This window comes from Ambystoma mexicanum, chromosome 6p, assembly GCF_040938575.1.
Source record: "Ambystoma mexicanum isolate Mex_15411 chromosome 6p, UKY_AmexF1_1, whole genome shotgun sequence".
NCBI classification, from domain to species: Eukaryota; Metazoa; Chordata; class Amphibia; order Caudata; family Ambystomatidae; genus Ambystoma; species Ambystoma mexicanum.
This window is the reverse complement of record NC_090935.1, coordinates 654098700-654122808: the sequence shown is the minus strand read 5'-3', so window position 1 is coordinate 654122808 and position 24109 is coordinate 654098700. Positions and strand designations below refer to the sequence as shown.

The 24109-nt window shown below is 49.9% G+C and overlaps 1 protein-coding gene across 5 annotated transcripts in view; it reads left to right on the top strand.

Moving 5' to 3' along the window:
* The window catches only part of BDP1 (BDP1 general transcription factor IIIB subunit), a 2223165-nt gene that overhangs the window by 1917393 nt on the left and 281663 nt on the right, over positions 1-24109 (top strand). For all 5 annotated transcript variants that reach the window (XM_069627521.1, XM_069627519.1, XM_069627520.1 and 2 more), the window contains one exon: positions 22704-22773. In XM_069627521.1, the coding sequence (XP_069483622.1) occupies positions 22704-22773 (70 nt within the window). The remainder of the gene's footprint in view (positions 1-22703; positions 22774-24109) is intronic.

The window sequence follows — 24109 nt, the reverse complement described above, 5'->3', positions numbered from 1 at the left end:
CAGTGAGGGCAGGTTAGGCAAAGTCTACTGGAGAGCAAGGAAGTTCAAATGCCAGGCCCACTCTTAGAGAGAGCAAGCGAAATGTGCCCAGGATCACACAGTGGGGTTATGCCCAAAGAGTCTTTGTAAATACCAAAGATTGAGATCAAGTCAGGAAAAGTTAGTTAACAGGCCCCAGGCTAACCCAGATTAGAAAGTCGAGGATTTACTGTCACCCCAAACGATCTGCCGCAAGGGAAGCCAGGCGGGACACAGTACCTGAAAATGGGAAGAACGCTCCAGTGGGGGCAGTTGTTCCTGGCAGCGGGTGCAAGTCGGTGTTTCGTCCAGAGGAAGAGGAGGTCTCGACGTAGAGGAAAGCTGAAGGTCGTTGCACTGCCAGGGAGGAAACCAGCCGTGGAGTTTCCCGGTTACAAGGTACCACCCTTTTCTTCGCAGTAGTGGTAAACCGTGGTATTCCGGTTGCCGGGGTGCTTGGCACGGGCAAGGCGACCACAAGATGGTCCAGGAAGGCGAAAAGACGGGCAAACTGGTTATCCCCACCAGTCAAAGGAAGAAGACTCTCTGGGCTAGAGATCTCCTCTGTCGTCGAGAAAAGTGGTGAGACGGTTCAGCAGGGATCCACCGGTGGTGTCGTCGTTGCAGGTCGGCTCGGCTTCTCCCTCCTCGGATTCTTTAGGTCCTGTGGCGACTTCTGAAGTTCCAATCCCCAAAGCCCTGCTTTTATGCAGAAACCCCCATTCATTCAGCCTAGCTGTCACTCAAACATGCTAAGTGGTGAGCCGGGGGGCTCACCACTTGGGCCAATCACACCAGAGTGCGACTTGAGTTGCCGAGGCAACTTAGTCCAGGGTGCCTAAACCCCCTCCCACACCCCCTGTGGTACCCAGACAGAGTGGCACCACTTTTGGAGGCTTCTGTGGAGAAGCCCGCCAAAAAGTGGAACAAAGGGCTCGACTTGGGTTGGAGTCACAAAAGCAAACACAAATGCCATTTTGGAACCAAGTTTCGGCAAAAAATACCAACCGGTGAATTTATATTAATTTAATAAACCGGCGGTATGTTCGAGGCTATTTTAAAAAGTGGTAGCCTCGAACAATAGGAAAATCCCATAGGAATATATTCGCGGTCGAATATAAAAAGTAGTATCCACTGCCACCAGCCAAAACTCCAGTCGGGGGGACTGGACAGTGCCCCCTCGAACAACAGACCCCGGGGCAATCTAACTGCCCCGACCAGTACGTCCACAATATGATGGTTTGTACTGGTTCTGTTCACAATTTGAGACTAGTAAAGCCAATGGTGACTTTACAAGCCCTGGGAGACAGTAGTCAGTCCCAGGGTATGGAGTCTATGTTTGGGGGTCGCTACGACACCCCTGGGTTACTGCACGGGGGGTGCTGTGTAAACCACATATCAAAAACACATGAAACCCTATGGGGAAAAGGAGCCCATAGAACACATACAAAGTCAAAGGAACACCTCAAATCATGTCTAAGAGTTTGAGAAAAAGAGTCTCACTCTTAGCAGGAGAAAAAATAAACCCCAAAAATCCAGCAAAGCTGCTGGGGGACTCACTAGGTTTGGGAAATTAGCCTTTACAGAGAATTCTCCCTAACACCTTCCAGCTTTGGAGGTGGTTTGGTATTTGTGGTTAGGGGTACCTCAGGAGTGGGCCAGCTCCCTGCTTTAGTGTGGGAGGCCGTCCTCGCCTAACTGGCCCAGCTTTCTCTGCCGTCCTGTGCTCCAGGCGCGTGTCAGCGCCTGGGGAGGTGAACCGCTGCTGCTCCGTTCTGGGGTTGCGCTGCTGGTGCTGGGAGATTCTCCACTTATGCAGCTTACCTCAATGGTCTAGAGCCGGGGGTCCTGCCACTCCGCTCGCTGGGTGTGTGCGGCTCCGGGCGTACCAGCAGTCCTCCCCGCGGGCCCGGGTCTGGTGATTTATGGGTTCCGCCCGCAGTTGGAGGTCCGCACTAGGGTTCCGGACGGCCCGCTCCACGATATCTTCGCCTCATGTGGCCTCCTCCGCACTGTCCGGGCGTGTCGGCGGTGTTGTGGTGGGTTCCCCCCACTCCTCTGCAGGCTCTATCTCCTCCGGTCTAATGCTAGCCCCTTGCCACGCTTCTCACCCCCGGAGCCGCTTGTTAGGCAGAAACCTGTGCAGTTCCCTCTGGGACCACTGCAAAAGATTTAAGACTACAGGTGTTTGGCAGTAAACCCACTTGGTAGCAGTCTGTACCACACAGATTCACTTGGTAGCTGTGGCTGAGCAGTTAGACTTCCCTCAAGAAGAGTTAGGCAGTATACAGAGTATTCACAATAGGTCAAGAGACCACAATAGAACAAGTAAACACTGACCAGGGCTTGGTGTAAAAGAGATATAATTATTTATTTAAAAACCACATCTAGAAAAACACACAGGCACTAATAGTAAGTAATTCAAAAACACGGTTACTAAAAGATATACACTCCCTTAAAAGAATATTAGACAAGTCTTAAGTAAAGCCCCACTTATTTTCAGACAGCGGTGAGCGCTTAACGTAGATGGCACTCTAATAATTCGTTTTAAAAAGGAAGAGAAAAGCAGAGAATAAATTGAAACCGATCCCAACACTTTTTCATGAACACCACAAGAGGGGAAGGCAAAGTAACACCGTGAATTCAGAGTCAGTAGGCCGGATCCACTTTCAGAGGATCAAAACGAAATGTGTCCAAGGTCACACAGTTGCAGTGCGCAAAAGTCTTGTAATGGTTCAAAACGGAGTTGGACCAAAGAAAGGGACCAGTTAGACGGTCAAGGCGGCCAGCCCAGTCCAGAAGGTTAAGGGGTTATTATTACCTTGTAGCAATCTTTAGAAAGGGAGGCCTGGCGGACACGGTACCTTAAAGTGGTGAGAACACTCCAGCGGGGGCAGTTGTTCCTGGCAGCGGATGCAAGTCGGGGCTTCGTCCAGGGGAAGAGAGGATCTCGTCGTGGAGGAAGACAGGAGTCCGTTGCACTGCCAGGGAAGAAACCAGCTGCAGAGTTTCTCGGGTACAAGGAGCGGTCCGTTGATTCGCGGTTCAGTGGTGAGTGGCTATCCGGCCGCCGGGGTGCTTGGCACGGGCAGTTCGACCACAAACCGGTCTCGGGTGCGAAGAAAGAACGTAAAACTGGTTGTGCCCACCAGTCAGGGGAAGAAGCCTCTCCAGCCGGGAGATCTTCTCTGTCGTCGGGAAGTGGTGAGTCGGTTCCGCAGGGCTCCACCAGTGGTGTCGTGGTAGGTCGGCTCAGCTTCTCCCTCTTCGGATTCTCGGGTCCTGTGGCGACTTCTGAAGTTCCAGTCCCCAAAGCCCTGCTTTTATGCAGCGTACCCCCAATCACTCAGCCTAGCTGAGCTGTCAATCAAACATGCTAAGTGGTGAGCCGGCCGGCTCACCACTTGGGCCATTCACACAAGAGTGCGACTTGAGTTACCAAGGTAACTCAGTCCAGGGTGCCTAAACCCCCTCCCACCACCCCCTGTGGTACCCAGACAGAGTGGCACCACTTTTGGAGGCTTCTGTGGAGAAGCCCGCCAAAAAGTGGAACAAAGGGTTCGACTTGGGTTGGAGTCACAGAAGAGAACACAAACGCCATTTTAGAATCGAGTCCTGACAAAAAATACCAACTGGCAAATTAATATTAATTAAATAAACCGGCGGTATGTTCGGGGCTATGAGAATTAAATAATTAAAGTTGGTAGCCTCGAACAATGGGAAAATCTGATAGGAAAATATTCTCGGTCGAATATAAAAAGTAGTTTCCACTGCCACCAGCCAAAACTCGATCAGGGGGGACGGAGACGTCCCCCTCGACTAACAGACCCCGGGGTAATCGAATTGCCCCGACCAGTACGTCCACAATCTGATGGGTTGTACTGGTTTCTGCTAATAATTTGGGACTAGTAAAGCCAATGGTGACTTTACATGCCCTGGGAGACAGTAGTCAGTCCCAGGGTATGGAGTCTATGGTGGGGCGTCACTATGACACCCTTGTGTTACTGCACGGAGGGTGCTGTGTAACACACATAGTAAAAACACACGAGACCCTATGGAGTAAAGGACCCCATAGCCCATAAAACACATTACCAGTCAAAGGAACACCATAAATCATGTCCAAGAGTGGGAGAAAAAGCGTCTCACTCTTGGCAGGAGGAAAACACAAACTCCAGAAATCCAGCAAAGCTGCTGGGGGACTCACTAGGTTAGGAAATTCAGCCTAAAGAGAGAATTCTCCCTAACACCGCTCGACCACCTGTGTCCTTCTCGCCCTTGGAGGCTGCGCCCGTCTCACTCCAGATGACTTCTGTTTTTCCCGGGGCTCAGCCATCGCAAGAGTCGCTAGCAGGTGTAACAGCATCGTTGCGGGCTCCTCCTTCTCTTTACCCCGAGGCCGCGGCTCCGTCCGCCATGTTAGATTCTCGCAGGCCTTTCTTGTAATCAAACGTTTTTCTGGATGGATGCTCAACAGTTGGAGAATTACTACTTCCCCCTCACCCTGCGTTCAGGTCGTTGCAGCCTTCGCCAGAATGCCACTAAGCCGGATTTGTATAACGGGAGCTCGGTCTCAGGATAACCTCACTCCATGTGTTTAGGCCACGCCTGGGAGCTCAATGTTGTCCTCACCAAGCTCATGGAACCTCCATTTGAGCCCTTGCATCATGCTTCTCTCAAGTTTCTTTCATGGAATACTGCATTTCTGGTAGCAATAACTTTGACCAGGCGGATCGGGGAAATTCAGACATTTTCCTGCAAAGCCCCCTACTTGTCATTGACCACTCCTTCATGCCTAAAGTTCTGTCCGAGTTTCACCTTAACAAACTTTTGGTGCATCCAGTCTTCTTCCCGAATCCCGTTTCGGCTGCTGCACGGTCACTGCATATGCTGGATGTTGCTCGTAACTTGAAGTTCTATGTGGCCCGTTCAAAGGATTTCCGGAAGACATCTCAGCTCTTTGTGAACTTTGGTCCTGTTTCTCTCAGGTGTTCCCCTGCAGGACATTTGCAAGGCTGCTACGTGGAGGTCGACGCACACTTTCATGAGATTCTACTGTGTCGACAGGGAATCCAGGGAGGAGTGCAGGGTCGGCCAAGCAGTGCTGCACAACCTGTTTGTTTGAGGCGAGTAAGTTCCAGGGGTAAGTGTTGTACTTCTGTTGAGCCTTGCCACCTCCCGTGGTTGTGTACGTGTTACTGCTGTGTAATCGTAATCATGAGCATGTGCATCCATGCCAGACCCCGTGCTGGAGAAGTAACATGTTACTTACCTGTAACTGTTGTTCTCCAGCATGGGTCTTGCATGGATTCACATGCGAAGCCTCCTGCCGTCCCCGCTGTGGCTCTTCTGGGTTCATACTGGCACCTCACGTGCTTACAATCTTTAGATGGTCACTGCGGGCGGGACTCAGGGAGATGATCGACATTGGATGGGTGCAGTATGACCCGGGGTACAGTGATGGGATAACAGGGTGAAAGGCAGTATTCAAGCTTTAAAGCAAATACTGCTTTCTTTAATTACTGAGGATTCCTGGCCTGACGACGGGGAATATTCATGAGCATGTGAATCCATGCCAGACCCATGCTGGATAACCACAGTTACTGGTAAGTAACTTGTTCCATACTGTTAAAGGTGGTTGAAAGAGAGTATCCTGGGGTTGGACAGGGCATAAGTAACAGCAGTCTAAGGTCTACCAGCAAGTAGCGTTATTTACTGTCATCTGCTCGAGTAGAGGGCAAATTGGATTAATGGGAAACCATGTGATGTTAATGAGCGGGTTGAATAGGCAAAGGAAGGACTCAAACTTGAAACCTTATTGCAAAGGTTACAGTGATTAAAGACCCAATGCATGTAAATATGGCAATGCATGTGTCGTTTCCTGCACAGCCCTGATCGTACACAAGAGGTTGATCTTTAATCTTAGAAAAGTACTACAGCTAACTCACTTGGCTGAAAAACTTTCTGCTTCATGCTCTTGCCTCTCAGGCTTTTAAAACATTTTTTTTTTACTTTGTTCTCATTATTTTACGACCACTGATGGTGGCTAACAGAAGATAGCATTGCGTCACTTTTGATCTACCTCGGACATGGGTGGGCTGGGATACTGTTTTTTAAAAAAATTATTTTCAATCAGTGAATGAAGGCATACTCGGCAGAAGCAGAGATTGCACCATTAATGAGGGGCTATTCGGCTAGTCTAAGCCTGTTGAGTACCCAAAAAAGGCTATTTATGAAGACCAACGAATAATAAGAGAACTTGGGCCGCCATAGGAAAGGGTAATGATTGTCTATTTCCTTCTGCCTTTCCGTCTTCTCTTACTGACTCATTAATTCAAGGATATACCCTAAACAATCAATGAACCCTACTGCATCTCTTGCTGGCATTATGTCACTTTTTGGCTTGTCTAAGCCTTTTTCAGACATTATTTTTCAAACGAATAGCTCTGCCAATTTGCTGTTGTTGTATGTGTGAAAAAGGTACCCAAACCTTTTTGAAAGCTTGGCAAGCTAATAATGCTTTGACATAATAACTATATACTTTTCTTAAGATTGCTTAAGGCCTGCTGGCCTTGTAAACTTTTTTTTTTTCAACTTTATTTAGATTTTCAAGAGCATAAGTTAGACATGAATGCATTAGAGAGTAACAAACAATAGCCTTGCCCATGTTTTCCCCTTTATTCGCTCCAGTCTTTGAGTTCCATTTGCTCGTGAGTTTTAACTATTAGAACTCACCCCCCCGCCCACCAACATAACCTCCAAACATTTGGGTTGAGTACTACATTTTCCCCCGGCATTTCTGAGTGTTCTCCGGGCAGGACATGGAGTAATCTGGGTTAATGGAGTGTATGCGTGATGGAGTGTAACGCTCACCTGGTATCCACAGGGACATCACTCAGCCTGTTCTGACCTCTTCCGACCTCAAACCCTTCCCTGGAGGCTATTCGACTGGAGACTGGGCGTGAAACACAGGATTGGTAGAGTTTAACTCCCTATTGTCTCTGTGTGCTTGAACCCCTTCTTCCCCGGGGTCCAACCCTTCCCTTTGTTCCACAGCTCACCTCGTTTTCTTGGATAGTGTGCTCTCTGTCCTGCTTTCAGCACAGGAGCGCGTTGATTGATGCGGGCTCGTTGCTGCCTAGTTACTTCACTGGCAAGAGTCCGACAGGTAAGTATAATGAGTCTTTTGAACAGTTCTCTAACTTTGTTCCTTTCCTTCCTTAGATGATGGCCGGCATCCGGGGATGGCGGTGTGCTGCTGAAATGAGTAGCGCTGAAGGTGAGTGAGAGCGTTATGCACCCCTTTCGTATTTGCATTGAACTGAGTTCTTTTCCTGTGTCTTTTTAGGTGCCGCAATGTTTTCAGCGTGGATGCCGGTTATGAAGAACAAATGCGGTGGGTAAGCGTGGTATGCGGCGCCTCTAGATGTTTCCACGCTAACCTGGAGTGTCTTTTTCCCTCTTGCAGATGGATGAGAAGTTCCGGAGATAGAGTTCCCCCAAAGCGGCTGGGATTCAGGTAAGCGTTTGAAGCTCGTACAGTATTTAAAAATAAGCGAAGATTTGCAGAATGTTTACTAATGCCTTTTTCTGTTCTTTTCCCTTTTCCTTAGGAAGCGGCGTGCCGGGATGGGAATGACACCGCCGAAGATGTCCGCAGAACAGAAGGAGCGATGAATGATGGGCAGAAGCGCTGCAAGGCAAGGCTGTTCCTAACGGTGTTCTTGTTCTTGCAGGAGCTGAGCGCAGAAGAAAGATGCAGGCCTACTGGAGACCGATCCGAACACAGTGAGTGTCACGCTGCAGGTGCAGAAAACGCAAAGCATGTTTCTCAGCCTGGGTGTGGCTTAAATAGTCTCTGGGTATCCCAGGTGTCTCTGGGCTGAACCACACCCAAAAGACTAGACAGCACATGCAGCTCTGGGAACCAAAATATGTGGGGGCATCCATCTTGTCCCCATCAATGCACTACAAGTCCAATCCCCAATCCCATCCTATGGGAGTGAGTGAGTCTGGTGTCACAAGCGCCAAGTCTCACTCATGGGTCTTTGGAGGGATGGAGATGCCCTTGTAGGTGATCGTGGCCTGGCTCCAGCCTGACCTCTTGGAGGGCTGGGGACATGAGGGCAGGAATCATGACATGGAGCCATATACCACCGCAGACAGTTTGTTTGCCGCCTCTTTAATTGAAGCGCATTTGGAGCTTTTGGTGGCCCTATGCAGCTCCAGGCCTCCCCAGAGATTGGTCTTCCCCCATCTACCGACCCCATCAGGCGATACAGTTTCGACACCCCTTTTTCAGGCTGTGTTAGGGAGAATTCTCATTCTATGGCAAATTTCCCTTACCTATAGAGTCCCCCAGCAGCTTTGTTGGATTTGAAGGGTTTGTTTTTTTCTCCTGCTAAGAGTTCGACTCTTTTTCCCACTCTCAGGCATATTTGCTATGTGTGTTCTAGGCTATTTTTTTGTGTTTAATGTCTATGGGGTTTATCTCACCTCCATAGGAAACCTCTTTATCCACATGTGTTATACAGCACCCTCTGTGCAGTGACACAGGGGTGTCGTAGCGACCCCCAAACATAGACTCCATACCCTGGGACTGACTACTGTCTCCCAGGGCATGTAAAGTCCCAATTGACTTTACTAGTCAATCTTTATGAACAAAACCAGTACAACCCATCTTACTATGGTGGTACTGGCAAGGGTTAATAATGTTTCCCTTATGTTCAGTTTCGAGAGGGTACCGTACAGTCCCTCTCTCAAAAGTTTCTGGCTGGTGGCAGTGGTTACTACAGAAAATATTCGATCGCAAATATTTCCATATGGGATTTTCCCATTGTTCGAGGCTACCACATTTACTGACAGCCTTTAACATACCGCCGGTTTATTTTTACATTAACTTCACTCCGGTAGGTTTTATTTGCCAGAACTTTTATATAAATTCTTTCTCGTGTCTTTCTCTAAACTCCTAACCCAGGTCGGGGATCCTTTTTTCGTCCTTTTGGCGGGCTCCTGCCAAGAAGCCCTCCTTTCAGCGCCACTGAGTCTGGGGTGGATCCATTGTGTGGGAGGGGGAGTAGGCCCTCTGGACAGGGTTGCCTCAGCAACCCATGTCGCACTCTGCCCTGATAGGCTGGAGGGTCTCCCGCCAAGATGACCACTCAACTGTGTGAGTGACAGCTAGGCTGTCTGAATGGGGATCTTTTTGCATAAAAGCAGGGTCCCTTTTCATGTGGTAGTGCTAAAGGTGTTTTAAATCCTTTACCTACCTGCTGGGTTGGCCGCCCCTATCCTCTAACATCGTCTTTCACCTTCTACATCCACCTTTTCGAATCGTTTAACAAAGACTTGACTACAGCTACAAGAACATTTTGCTTCTGGGCTCTTTGCCCTGTACCACTGACTCTGGCACAGGCCTATTGACTCTGGCGGAATTTGTTAGAACTGCCTTCTCTAGATTACTTCTCAACTAGAACTGTGTTGGTGCACCTACTTATAACCTTCTTATAACAACCTTTTCCTTCCCACTTTTAAAACTGCCATTTTGCTTGGTTTTCATTTAAGTATTATACATGCTAAAGTACTGCTGTGCCTAAACTTATTCACAAACTTATGGGAAGTGTTGCTAGGGTGTCTAAGAATATATTTCTGCATAACTTGTGCTTTCCCTCCCTTGTGAGAAAATGCTAGAGTGCCATTTGTGTTTGGTTTACACTGTGCTGTTTTGCTCAGTTTTCACTCTTGCTCAAACTTGTCTACAATTTAACTAGGGAGTTGTGTATACTTTTCTTGACTGATTTTAACTTGCTTCAATAACTGTGATTAATGTGTTAACTTAGAAGTGTGTAAAATAAAAATATGTATTCTTTTTGATACAAAGCTTTGGTCAGTGTTTCCTTGTGCCATAGTAGTATAACCCTATTGTGTAAACCCTGAATACTGCTCATCTCCCTCTTGAGATAAGTCTGACTGCTTAGCCACAGCTACCAACTAAATCTTTGTGGTAGAGACTGATACCAAAGGGGATTTATTGCTCATACCTGTAGTCTTAATCTTCTGTAGTGCTCCCTAAGGGAACGGCACTGGGTTCTGCCTAACAGGCTGGCCGCCTTGTATCGTAAGCTCCAACCCTACTGGACCCCGAGTTGCTCCCTCCCTGACCTTTGTGTTGGATATCCAGTGTCTAAGTTTCACACTCAGGTATATCAAATTTAGCCTTGCAGCCCTCAAATGTTAGGGGTGTTCCTTCCTCATAGAGATCCTTCAATACCAGGGTTAGCTGTGTACCCAAATGTCCGCCTCCATCCCTGGGGTGAAATCTGGGTTATGAGCAACCGGTGCAAGAGGACTTCCCACCCACTTTTACCTTTCTGCCCCTTAATGCATTGTCCCAATACCATAGAGTGGCCTTGGTTGACTCTAATAATGTGCCCTCTTTGCCTCCATGTCGTGCTGTGAGAAAACCGAGGCTTCCGAAGGGAGCCCTAGTTGCTTCTCTTTCGAGGGTTGCCCATCGATTCTAGTTGTCTCTAGGTGGCCATTGTAACATAGGTGCTACCTGTGCTGCCCATAAATACCTGCAAAGTTCTGGAACCACCAGCCCCACCAGAGCCTGTGGTCTAAATAATACCTTCTTGGGGACCCTCGTTTTCTTTCCCCTCCAAATGAAGGACATCACCTCCCTCTGTAGTTTTTTGATTGCTGGGCCCGGGATGCGTATTGGGAGAGCACCTATCACATATAAGGGTCATTTTAACAGCTGTTATCCGTGCCAACCATGATAACTCCTGCGTGTCCCAGCGCTTCAGGTCTCCTGCCAGTGCCTTCAGTAGGTCCAGGATATTGGCCCCATATAGTCTTCATACGTGGGAGTCAACTTTATTCCCAGGTATTTTACTGATTTCTGTTCCCATTTCAAGAGATACCTACTCTCCCACTCTGACACCTGCTCTGTCGTCTCGGTTATGTTAAGTGCCTTAGATTTAGGGTAATTGATATGGAACCCCGAGACCCTTGCAAACCTGTCTAGCAGTTATATGGCCCTTGGAAGTGAGTGTGTCGTGTCCTTCAGGAACATGAAGACATCATCCGCGTAGAGAGCCACCTTTATCGAAGATCGAACCACACCCAAACTTTTCAAGGGTCAATTGTAAAAATCCCCAGTGTAGGCTGTCGAAGGCTCTGGAGGCGTCCAGCGCAAATGCCAAGAATCGCTGCCCTGTTCTTCGTCCGCAATCAGTCGCGTCTATAGCTCTACGAATATTATCGTTGGTGTGTCGCCCTTGCACGAAGCCCGCTTGGTCTGGATGGATTATCCCTAGGAGGACCCTCGCTAGCCTTCGGGCCAAGACTGTGGAGTAGATTTTTGCATCCCTGTTTAATAGCGAGATGGGGCGATAACTTGTGAAGTCCAACAGGTCTCTATACGGTTTTAGTAGCAATACCGTGGTTGCTGGGCTAATGTCTCCGGAGGTTCGCCCTGTATCCCGAATGAAGTTAAACAACTTTGTTAGGGGGCCCACTAGAGAAGCCTTAAATGTTTTATAATACGCGTTCCTTACTCCGTCTGGGCCTGGGGATTTATTCCCCTTCAATGCACCTATGACCTCCCCCACTTCTTTCGTTATGCGTGCTTCTAGCATTTGCCTGTCCGATTCCCTAATTTGCGGCAAGGGTACCCGGTTTAGGAATGCTATCTGCGCCTCCCTCTCCAAGTCTTCCGCTTTCAGGTTATCCGTATAGTATGAATGTATGACCTCCTCCTATTTCCACCTCCCCCCCTCACCAGGTCTCCCTCCCGGTTTTTAAGTTGAACTATGTGATTCCGGAGTTTCAGCTGTCTTAATTTGGCTGCGATTAATCAGTTGGCTTTGTCCCCATTTATATAATACAATTGTTTAGTTTGCACAAGAAGATGCCTGGCTTCGTCCGCCAAATGGGCTTCTAGGGCCACCCTAACTCTTTTTAATTCCTGCAATGCTTTTTGTGAGCCCTTGTCTTTATACTCTGTCTCGGCCTTGTTAATTTGGCTTCGATGTCCAGCTTCACTCTTTCTTGTCTCTTAACGTAGTTTGCTATGTGTGCGATGAATTCGCCCCTTACTGCCGCTTTACTAGGGTCCCAGATAGTGGCCCAGTTTATTCCCTGTGTAACATTTTCTTGAAAGCAATTCTTTAAGGTCTGCTCTATGTGCTAACTTTCAGGATCACCTTGTTTAGACGCCATGGTTTATGGGATCGCTGCTGTGGTTTAATGGGCTCGAGCTTTAGGAGGACCGGGGCGTGATCTGATAGGCACCTCACTCCAATTTACAGTCCCGTGACTTGTGGGACTAGCGAGTCTGAGATGAGCACCATATCAATCCGGGAGTGTCCCCTATGCACTGCTGAATAATGGGTGTATGCTTTTCTTGCGGGCGAAAAAATCGCCATGACTCTATTAGGTGTAATTCCCTAATGAATTTAGCTAGGGCCTGTCGGAACATATGGTCCTTAGAGGTAGCCTGAAGGGTTTTGTCCATCACAGCATCCATCACTCTGTTAAAATCGCCCCCAATCAAGACCTGCCCCACTGTGCAATAACGGGCAGCAATCTCAACAGGAATCGATCCTGCCTTTCGTTGGGGGTGTAGATCGACACCAACGTGACCTGTGTCCCATCAATTTCCCTCCTAATATCAAGTAGCGGCCTTCCGGGTCTTTCTTTACGAGATGTTTCTCAAAATTGATACCCTTCGCCAGCAGGATGTCCACTCTGCATTTTTTTTTTGTCCCACTGGAAGCAAAATATTGCATAGGAAGGGCCCTATGCCTTAGTCTGTGTTCATCTGCTCCCAGAAGATGCGTTTCCTACATCCATACCACCGAGGCCCACATATCCCCAAGCCTGTTCAATATGGATTTCTGTTTAATTAGGGAGTTTAGCCCTTGAACATTTAGTGTGACAAAAGTTAAATCAGCCATTCTTGTGCCTTTATACTGTGCCTATCTTAATGCTTTCAAGCCCATCCGCTCTTCTGGATATCTCACATGTGCCGTGTGTAGCCACCCCCCAAATAACATAACCTCCCCCCCCCCCCAACTCCCAAACTTGAACTTCCCCATTGAACTTTCACCGTGGCATTGCCACAACAACTCACCGGGTCCATTGTCCACCCGGGAGATTGGGATCTGGTTCCCCCTCCCTCTTCAACCCCCCTTATTTTAAAGCCTATAGAAGCTTTCCAATCTTCGCCCATAGCTACAGCGTATGGCACCCCAGAGTTCAATGCTGCTTTATTGATTCCCAACCCTCTGGTTTCCCCAGCAGGTCCCTTTGCTACCTTCCTGATTGCTATTTGCTTGGGGTCAGAAGGTATGAACTCTCTGTCATGGGTACCAGGCAGGTAGTTGGGGCAAGCTGGGGGAGGCTTGGCAGGCCTTGCATAGGCACACAAAAAAACCATAGCAGATACCTTATTTTTAATTCCTTCCTAGTGTTTGTAGTAACTTCCTGGTTACCACTTCCTGTTGCCAAACGGGAAGTGCGTGACAATTCATGAGCTCTCTAGTGTTCGGGTGTGGCTGGCTATATAACCACACCCAAGATTCTTCCAGTGCTTCATGTTGCTTACTGTGTGCTGCATCATCAACACACTTGCCGTGCTCTGGATCAGCCAGCTTCTGCTTACCTCCTCTGGATCATCCTGCTCTGCTTACCTGCTCCGGATCCTCCTACTTCTGCTTACCTGCTCCGGATCCTCCTACTTCTGCTTACCTGCTCCAGATCCTCCTGCTTCTGCTTACCTGCTCCGGATGAACCTCCGTGCTTTCTCCACGCTGCAGCTTACTCCGGTCAAGAGGGGACTTCAACACTGGCATCTGTAAGCACAAAGAAGAACGGGGTTAGCACGCGCACTTCAGCAACGCTGCGCATTCTCACCGTATCTTCACGCGACGCTGGAATCCAGCGCTCAAAGCAAGCCCTGCAAAAGAAAGAAGAGTTATTAATCATTGCGCTCGCTCCAATAACGCAGAGACTGCTTTCACTGCGCTCGCTCTAATAATGCGGTGCATACTTACCAAAACCTCCGTGCATACTTACCGGACCACCAAGTCCCCAGTAGCGCTGAACCCAGACTCGAGGCGCTAATACCACATAATCCACTCCTGCAAAGGAAAGGAGAGACAATACCAGGCGCGCTCGAAGCTAAGACGCTGCGCATATCTACCAGCGGCTGACTTCTACACGCAGCGCTACTCACCCACAAAATACCTTGGCAAACAAAGACAATACGTACAATTTTGGACACTCCACATCCTCCGCGCAACGTTCACTTGTGGAAAGGAATTTCTAGCCAGTGAAGAAACTGGCGCCTTGAACACTCAGCCTCGCTGTGAAGGCATAGAACAGCGTGTGGCATCAGAACTCAGCCAATAGACATTGGCATCATTCATATGAGTGAATCGCGCCCCTGCGGATGCAGGATGGAGTGCACACCCTACTAAAAATCAAGGTATTCCCTCCAGGTGAAACAGGGAAGGGAGAACTTGGGGGTCAAGGGAGGCTCATCCATCGCTCCTGCAGAGACACAGGTGAGTGTGACACTCTCCCCATGGTTATGCCACCGAGCATCACCGGTTTCATTCTCCCCCCAAAAATGTGGGATCTGGCCTCCCCCTCCCTTCTTTCCCTCCCTCCCTCCCTCCATCCCTCCCATTGACATTGCCATATATTTACCCTCCACCATGGCGGTTTCCGCAAAAAGTACAGGACATGTCTTTCGGTTGCTGGCCTTCAGGTCTCAAGCTGATCCCGTCTGTGCTGTAGAGTTTGTTCATGTGGGATCCGTGGCTTTGGGTTCTTAGTTGCGGCACCTCGGACGGGGACGCGCAGGTTTCCATTGTTCCTTCTCCAGTCTGCCTTCGCTCTCCTTGTTTCCAGATGGGGTATTTTCTTTGCCATTGCCTTCACTGCCTTCTTCCCCCCTCATGAGATCCTCCATTTCTCCAGCATGGGGTCTGGAATGGATTCACATGCTCATGAATATTCCCCGTCGTCAGGCTGGGAATCCTCGATAAAGAAAAAAAATCAGTTTCAGTTTAGTTTCTGAACTGTCTTTCTACTAATAACCAATCACTGGTCTCTGGGTCATACTGCCCCCAGCCAAAGACTGCCCTCTACCTAAGCCCCTCCTCTGGCACCCTTCTTCAGATTTTTACCGCACGTTCAAGTGTTGGGAGTCCTCGTGCTTAGCTCTCGAGCTTTTACTGTGTATTGCGTTTTTTCGAAGAGTTTACTGTTATTTTTTTCGGTCAATTTGAGCCTCAAGCTCCACCGATGATTCTTCCGATCAACGGGGACCCGTTTCGGAATTTTATACGTCCCTCAACGGTGGATATTCGTCGAATTACACTTCTTGGCGGATTCCAGAAGACCTTTGAGGCCTGCCCCGATTCGGACATGGCCCAGGACAAAGGAGATTTGACGCCTACTAGAACCAAACTGTTCAGGAACTGGCCAGGATGTGGATTACAGAATGTCTTCAAGGAAGATGAGCACTCCCAGTGCCTCTACTGCCTTCACGCCGACAAGTTACACATGGAGGAGGACTGTGCGTTCTGTAAGAACATGTCCATCCGGACGATGAAGGCCCGTCGTACTCGGCTCACCAACTGGCTGGAGGGGAAAAGCACAGCAGCAGGTGAAAAGAAGTCTGAGCGGTCTTCTAAGACCTTTGAGGGCGCTCCAGCGACGGGGGCCCAACAAAAGGCAAAGCACCGCAAGTCTGCGGACACCGGGAGCACTGTTGGTTTGGGCTTCTCCGCTGCTAGCCAGGGCGCAATGTCACCGGTGCCATCTTCCACGAGCCAACGCTCTGGCTCGGGGGAAAGGAAGTCTGAGAACCCGGGTAAGCTTCAGGAGAAGCCCCGGTCGATCCCGACGTAGAAAGCCAAGGTGGGGGGGGGGGGCGAGGCGGTGACCCTCCCCCTAAGGTGAAGTCCTCAGATGCACCGAAGGTCCTGAAGGCCCTGATTCACCCGGCGAAGGCCTTGATTGAAGGAGTCGTGGCGGCCCTTGCAAAGCCTCCGGAGGCTACCCCAGTGGAGAGGACTTCCAGGCCTAGTTTCCCTGCCACCCCGGAGGGAAACATCTTTCCAGCCTATCAAGAAGACCCCTGTGAAACCCCGGGACGAGAAAGAGGGGGGGCACGATAGCCCTAACGGACACAGATACCACCTCTGAGGATGAGCTGGCTGGCGTCAAAAAGATCCTGGACAAGAAGTTTGAGGAAGTGAGGTCCTACGGGAGGGATCCCGATGAGAAGGACGTAGCGAGCAACGGTGGGGCCGACGAGGAGACGCGGGCCGTGGAGGAAACGGAGGACGCCGCGCCCCAGCCGTCACTCCCGTTGCATCCGATGCCTACGCCACAGGACAATTCAGGAGCAATCTTGATGGCTTTGCAGACCCTGTGCACGGAGAAGAGGACAAGGTTGCCCTTGCCCCCAGCGGACGATCCAGCGGCGCCTGGACTGTCTGGGAGCCCACTGAGCAAGCGGAGGCGAGTCCATCCTCCCCCCTCCCTTCCAGCCTTCACCCCCATCCCTTCCTCCGAGGGACGAGACGGAGACGGGGATGGAAAGGGCGACGACGGGGACTGAATGGATCTCCCGTCGCCTCCCGCCTGGGCTTCTCCCATACCCCCCGATGAAATTGGCTCCTTTCCCGCCATGATCGCCAGGGCCTCTGAGCTTTTCCAGCTATGCCCCGAAGAGCAGAAGACCAACGACGGGAGGCCAAGAGGAAGACCGTCCTCTCAGTCCTGTTACTGAATGACATCTGGGACGAAGGACTGTCACTGCGGAAGAACCCATCCACGGCTCCTGCGAAGAGGGACCAGTACGAGAAGTAGTACTGGGTCCCAGACTCCGCCCCTATGTGCCTCAGAGCGCAGCCATCCCCGGATTCGGTGGTCTCTGCGGCGGCCAAGATGAAATCGGCAGGGGCGACGGCATCAACTTCCACTTCCCCTTCCCCACCGGACGATGAGGGGAAGAAGATGGACGCCATGGGACGACGGGTCATCTCGTCGGCAGCGACGACCATCAAGGCGGCCAATGCCCTCGCGATCGTGGCACGCTACGACAGGGAGCTGTGGTTCAAGATCGCTCCCCTCCTGGACTTCCTCCCAGACAAGAGGGTGGAAGCCCTTGAAATCCTGCAGGAAGGCGAGGTGGCTTTGGACCACGCCATCACGGTGGCCACGGACATCGCCGATACCGGCTTTCGCCAGATGGGCAACAGCATTTGCCTTCTCTGGCGCGGTTGGCTGAATGCCACCGATTTCCGTCAGGACGTGCAGACCATGGTACTTGACATGCCCTTCGACGGGAACAATCTGTTCAGCAAGGCGGTGGACGAGTCACTGCAGGCCATCAAGGCGGACTTCGAGACGGCCCGGGCCTTGGGTTCTCTCCATCAACGATGGCCATCCTTTCGGACCTCCGGAGGCAAGTTTCAAGGTGGCTCCAGAGGATTCAGTGGCGGTTTCGCGCCGTACCGCCAGGCGGCCCGCTCCTCGTCGCAGGAAGCCTACAGAGGCCGCAGCAAGGCCGTAGGACACCATTGTCGTCGCCAGGGAGGCCAAGGTGGCAAGGCCTCAGCGAAGCAAGACGTAACCGGGCGTGATGTCGGGCCCCCACCCGAGCACCCCGGTGGGAGGCCGGCTGGCGAATTTCGTCAGCGTGTGGGAGTCCATCTCCACCGACCATTGGGTGCTGGATGCCCTGGCCCACGGGCACACTCTGGAGTTCCAAAGAAAGTGTCCCTTCTACCACCTGTGGCCAGGAAGGAAAACCACGTGCCACAGCTGCTTCTGGAGGTATGAGCAATGCTAAAAAAGGGCGCGATGGAACCTGTCCCGAAGAGGCTCAGGGGCTCCGGAGTATACTCGCTGTACTTGCTCGTCCGAAAGAAGACCAGCGGCTGGCGGCCCATCCTAGACCTTCGCTGACTCAACAAAGACATCAAATCCCAGAAGTTCCGGATGGTCACCCTTCAGCACGTGCTGGGACAACTGGAGGAGGGCGACTTCCTGTCGTCGCTGGACTTGGAGGATGCCTACTTCCACATCCCCATACACAAAGGACATCGAAAGTTCCTACGATTCGTGGTCCAAGGGCGGCACTACCAGTTCAAGGCCCTGCCGTTCAGGTTGAAGTCGGCGCTGAGGGCCTTCAACAAGTGCCTGGTACCGGTGGCGGTGCGGCTGCGCCTGCAGGGGATCCACGTATACCCCTACCTGGACGATGGCTCATCTGAGCAAAATCAAGGGAATTCGCCTGCTCACGGATCTGGGATTCTCGATCAACTTTGCGAAGTCCCACTTGGTACCGTCGCTGGACGCCCTGTTCTTGGGAGCCAGACTCAACACAGTGGCGCGGTTGGCTTCACCGTCAGAGGAGAGGACGAAGGCCATCCTGGGTAAGATACAACGGCTGTTGACCGTGAAAGTGGCCAGCGTGAGGTCAATCAAGTCCCTGCTCAGCCTGATGTCATTGTGCATCTACCTCGTGCGTCTATGCAGGTTACGTATTCGGCCACTGTAGGAGTTCCTCGACGCCCATTGGATGCAAGTGGCGGGCAGCTTCGAAGACCAGATCTCCCTCAACGAGACTGGTGGTGTGGAATCCGCACGCATTTCATGGCAGGCATGGACATCCAGACCCCAGCGCATCAAGAAACTGTGAAGATGGACGCCTCCCTGGAGGGATGGGGAGCGCACACCGGAGATCTCCACGCAAGTGGCCTTTGGCTCCCGGAGGAGAGGTCCCTGCACATCAACGTCCTGGAGCTCCGGGCCGTGTTCTGGGCCCTCAGGCATTTCCTTCCGTCCCTCAAGGGCAAGGTGGTAAGGGTCTTCACTGACAACACCACCACAATGTTCTACATCCGGAAGCAGGGGGGCACCAGATCCCAGATCCCCAGCCCTATCCAAGGAAGCGCAGGATCTGTGGCACTGGGCCGTTGCCCAAGGGATGTTCCTCGTACCCTTCCATCTGGCAGGAATAAAGAACACCATCGCCGACTCGCTCAGCAGGGAGCTGCACTCTTGCCACGAGTGGGAGCTCCGGCAGGAGCAAGTGGATCTCCTATTCCGACGATGGGGCAATCCCCAGATCGATCTATTCGTGACAGCGACGAACACCAAGTGCCGGAGGTTCGCTAGCAGGTTTCCCCATCCGGGGAGCATGGGCCATGCATTCTCATTCCCTTGGGACGGCCTGTTCCTGTATGCGTCCCCCCCCCCCCGTCGCCATTGCTGCTGCGACTCATCAGTCAACTCAGACGGTCCTGGTGCAGGATGATCCTCGTCGCACCGGCGTGGGCGAGGCAGATTTGGTTCCCGGACCTTCTGGACAGGTCAGCCCTCCCCCCCACCAGTCAAACTGCCGACGGATGCAGATCTTCTCGCCAGGGAAGGAGGCGCCATCCTACATCACAAACCAGGATTGCTAAACCTGCAGGCCTGGCTCCTGCAGCACTAGAGTTCGGAGGGTACGATATACTGGCGGACTGCAAGGAGGTGCTTGCAAAGGCCAGGGCGTCCTCGACTCTTAAGTGCTATGGGCATAAATGAGAGGTTCTCTGTCTGGTGCCGTGTACAGAAGATCAACCCTCTGCGGATTAGAGCCCCGCAAGTGCTACCGTACTTGCTGTCGCTGGCCAAGGCGGGGCTGGCTCATGCCTCCATCAAAATCCATCTGGCGGCGATCTCCCGCTGCACCAGAACTTGGGGGCTGTCGTCGCTGTGGTCTCATCGCCTGGTGAAGACGTTCATGAAAGGACTGTTCCGCTCGTTCCCGCCAGTGAAGGCTCCGGCCCCGGCTTGGGAGCTTAACGTGGTGCTGACCAGGCTCATGGTTCTGCCATTCGAGCCCCTGCATTCGGCACCATTGAAATTCCTATCGTGGAAGACGGCGTTTCACCTCAGCACGACAAGTTGGAGAGATTCAGGCCCTCTCCTGTAAATCTCCATATCTGGCATTCCACGAGATGAGGTTAGTACTGAGGACACACCCCTCCTTCATGCCCAAGGTGCCATCGGACTTCCATCTCAACGAGCCCTTGGTGTTACCCGTTTTCTTCCCATCGCCTTCGTCGCCGGCTGAGAGGACTTTGCACTCGCTGGATGTGGCTAGAGCGCTGAAGTTCTACGTGGACCGCACGAAGAGTTTTCGGAAGACATCACAGTTGTTTGTGAACTTTGGCCCTATGAACCAAGGGAAGGCCCTCTCGAAGGCTTCCATTTCCAGATGGCTCTCCAGCTGCATCATGCACTGTCACCGGTTGGCAAACCGACCGTTGCCCGGCCGTCCGATAGCCCTTTCAACCAGAGCGATTGCTGCTACTACGGCGTTCCTGTCTGGTGTGCCCCTGCTGGATATCTGCAGGGCTGCTACGTGGAGGTCGACACACACCTTCACGAGATTCTACTGCATCGACCGGGATTCCGGGGAGGAGTCCAGCGTCGGCCAGGCAGTGCTGCGCAACCTGTTTGCTTGAAGGTGAGCCTGGTGAGGTGGTAAGAGATGCTTAATGTTGAGTCTTGCCACCTCCCGTGGTTGTGCATGTGTGTACTGCTATGTATTCTTGTATTCATGAGCATGTGAATCCATGCCAGACCCCATGCTAGAGAAGGAACAAGTTACTTACCTGTAACTGTTGTTCTCCAGCATGGGTCTGGCATGGATTCACATGCAAACCCTCCCTCCAACCTCTCTGCAGCTCCTCTCTTGGTCCTACTGCCACTTAACGTGCTACCAAATCTGAAGATGGCTGCCAGAGGAGGGGCTTAGGTAGAGGGCAGTCATTGGCTGGGGGCAGTATGACCCAGAGACAAGTGTTTGGTTATTAGTAGAAAGACAGCTCAGAAACTAAACTGAAACTGATTCTTTTCTTTACGAGGATTCCCAGCCTGACGACGGGGAATATTCATGAGCATGTGAATCCATGCCAGACCCATGCTGGAGAACAACAGTTACAGTTAAGTGACTTGTTCCTTCCTCTTCTTTCATGATCGTGTCCCGCTGACCCTTCCATTCAAAGCGGAGCCCGGTCGGATATGACCATCGGTAATGCACACCCCTGGTCCGCAGCCAATCTGTTGCAACCCTCAGATCATTCCTCTTAAGGAGGGTAGCTTGCGCTCGATCTTGATATAGTTGGATGGGTGTGGACCGGAGGTTTATAGGTTCCTTCTTCCGAGCACCCTGCATGATGTCCTCTTTCAGCTGGAATAAGTGTATCTGGGTTAGTATGTCTGGGGACAGGTTTTTGTTAAGCTGGAATGTGGAGTAGACCCTGTGCGTCCGATCTAGTACAATGTCTGTAGTCCCCAATGTCCAGGATTTGTCGAAACAGATGTATCGCATATTGTTGTAGGTCGGAATCCGCCACAGACTTTGGGATCCCCCGGATCCGTATATTATTTCTCCTAGATCTGTTCTCGCCATCCTCCTGTTTGCTCTGGACCTGCTCCATCTGTTCAAGTTCTTGCACCCGTTTTGCTAGTTCGTCTTGCTCTTGCCCTTGTTCGGCCAATGTGGTCTCCACCTCATCGACCCTTCTCTCTACCGCCATGACCACTTTGTTAAGGTCCGTGATGGACTTAGCTAAGTCGGATGCGCTTTCCTTGATGTCCTTTTTCAGCTCCTGCAGCATTGCTAGCAGATCCGACATTCGGATCGGCGGGTCATTAGGCTCATACGGACCCTCCGATGGAGGGGAGTGTATTTCGGCCGTCGCTTGTAGTTGACTGCCTTTTTGGGTCTCTGCAGATTGCATCAATGCTTTGATGTCTCCCGACACTGCACCCTTCGATTCCGTTAATTACTTGTTTATGTTCCCTATGCGGGAGGAGAGGAATGTTCTCACTTACTGCTCCGGAGTGGAGCACCACTGCTGGTATCCCTTTGGTACTCACCTCGATCGGTTGCGCTTAGGCTATCGTTAATTCTCTGATTCGTGGTCTCCACCTCTTTTCCAAGGGGGCGGGTTCTTATTCGTGCTGCCTTAGCATGACTGGCCCCTCTTTTCCCACCCTTGGCAAAGCATTCTCGGATTTGCTTCCCCTGTAAGGTCCCAGGGGGGGGACCCACCATCAATATTTGGGTGTGGAAGGGTGTCTCCTCCTTGCTTAATACTTTGTGGCTCTGAAAGTTTTGTGGTGTGCTCTCTTCCAATTCAGAGGCACCCGGAGTCCCCCGAACTTGGCTGGGTTCTTGGGTTCATATGAAACTGCAATCATTTAAGAAGTTGGTGAGTGGTGGGATTTCTTTTTAATGTATTTCGTGAGAGTCCAAGGTATATCAAATCCTGATTTTGGCTATTAGTCAGGATTACTATAGCCTTGATCATTATGAGCAATTGATCATTCGAGTGGAGTATACGAACCTCCGTCATTATGGTCATCTGAATGTAATACTTGCTAAGTATTTTTTTTTTTTAACTGTAGTCCACTTTTTGAGCCCAAAGAGCAAACGCTATCTCCCAAATTGCCATTTTACAAAGTTGTTCATTTTTAAAGAAACATTTTTCTGTTCCTTAGGGTTAATTTACAAAGAAGACCTAACTATATTATATTTGCGCACTGTAACAAAAACAAAACTGCCTTTTTTAAAATCGTGTTTATTTTGTTTTCCGTAGAAAGATGAAAATCAATCGGACGAAAACAAGCAACAAAATGTTTCAATTTTCGGCAGCAATGGAAGTGAAGGTACTTTGCATGTTTTTCTAAATGTATTACTTTGATTTATTCTTGATTTATATAGGACAAGCTGTAAAACAAGTTCAATGGATTTCCTTTCTCCCGCAGATTCCTCATGAGGTAGATATCCTCATCCAGCTCTGCTCCTCTGAAAATTCTTCACAGGGCTTGATATATATATTCAGTGAAAAAACTTTGTTAAAGGGACGTTATGGTTAAGTTGTGCTGCTAAAAACCTTTCAAATTCAGTGAAAAAACTTTGTTAAAGGGACATTATGGTTAAGTTGCGCTGCTAAAAACCTATGAAATTCAGTGAAAAAACGTTGTCAAAGGGACGTTATGGTTCCAAGTAAAACTGAAAAACCCTTGAAATTCGCCAGTTATGGTAAGCTAAGCAACCATAACTCGTGCCACCACCGTGCACTGCTAAGACTAACACCCAGGACATCAAAGATGACATCACAAATGTCATTGATGACATCACTGATGACATCACGTGTATGTACTTTTCATGAAATATGTGTACAAGTGAGTCTTATTATAATGTTGCGAAACAAGTCTCAAGGATCATTGCAATAAATATCATACCCTAATTAGTTCATTGAACGATGCATTGATATAAATAGCATTCTATTATGGGGTTCTATCTAGTATACTAAGCTACTCATACAGAAACATAACATTGTGTGCAGTGTACAAGATGAAGGTATAATATTCTTAATGTTAATATGTTGAATAATGAAATAATTGTTTTCTTAATAGATTTTTGTTTACTGTGAAATATGTAATAAGTAGCTAATAAAACACATGAATTACGTAATTGCATTACTATAGACAAAACACAAAGACACAAGAACACATACCAATATGGGTATATACAGGGAAAGTGAAGTTAGCAAAAAAAAGCACAAGTAGTAGCAGAAACAATTCATAATTTAACTGATTTTCATGCAAATAAATGATTTCTCTGTTTCAAAGCTGCTATTTACCCTAGGTATATGTATCACTTGATGTGATTGGACCCTAAGGAAAGTAGTGTGAGTACAATGTATACAAATATGACCATATACAGGGAAAGTACAGCCATAAAAAACAGAACAATCAGAAAGTGCTCATAAGTCTATTGATTATCTTTATGTACAAAAAGGATTGCTGTCTTTCAAGCTTGTGTCTTCCCATATGTATATGTTTCATATGATGTGACTGGACTCTAAGGGAATTACTGTAAAAACCTACTTGAAGGATATGTCTACAAATAAAATAAAATGTTTAGTTTATGACTGTTACTGAAGAAAGCCATGTGGCCTAGATATGTCAGCAAAAGAAAAAAGAGTGAGCCAGACAT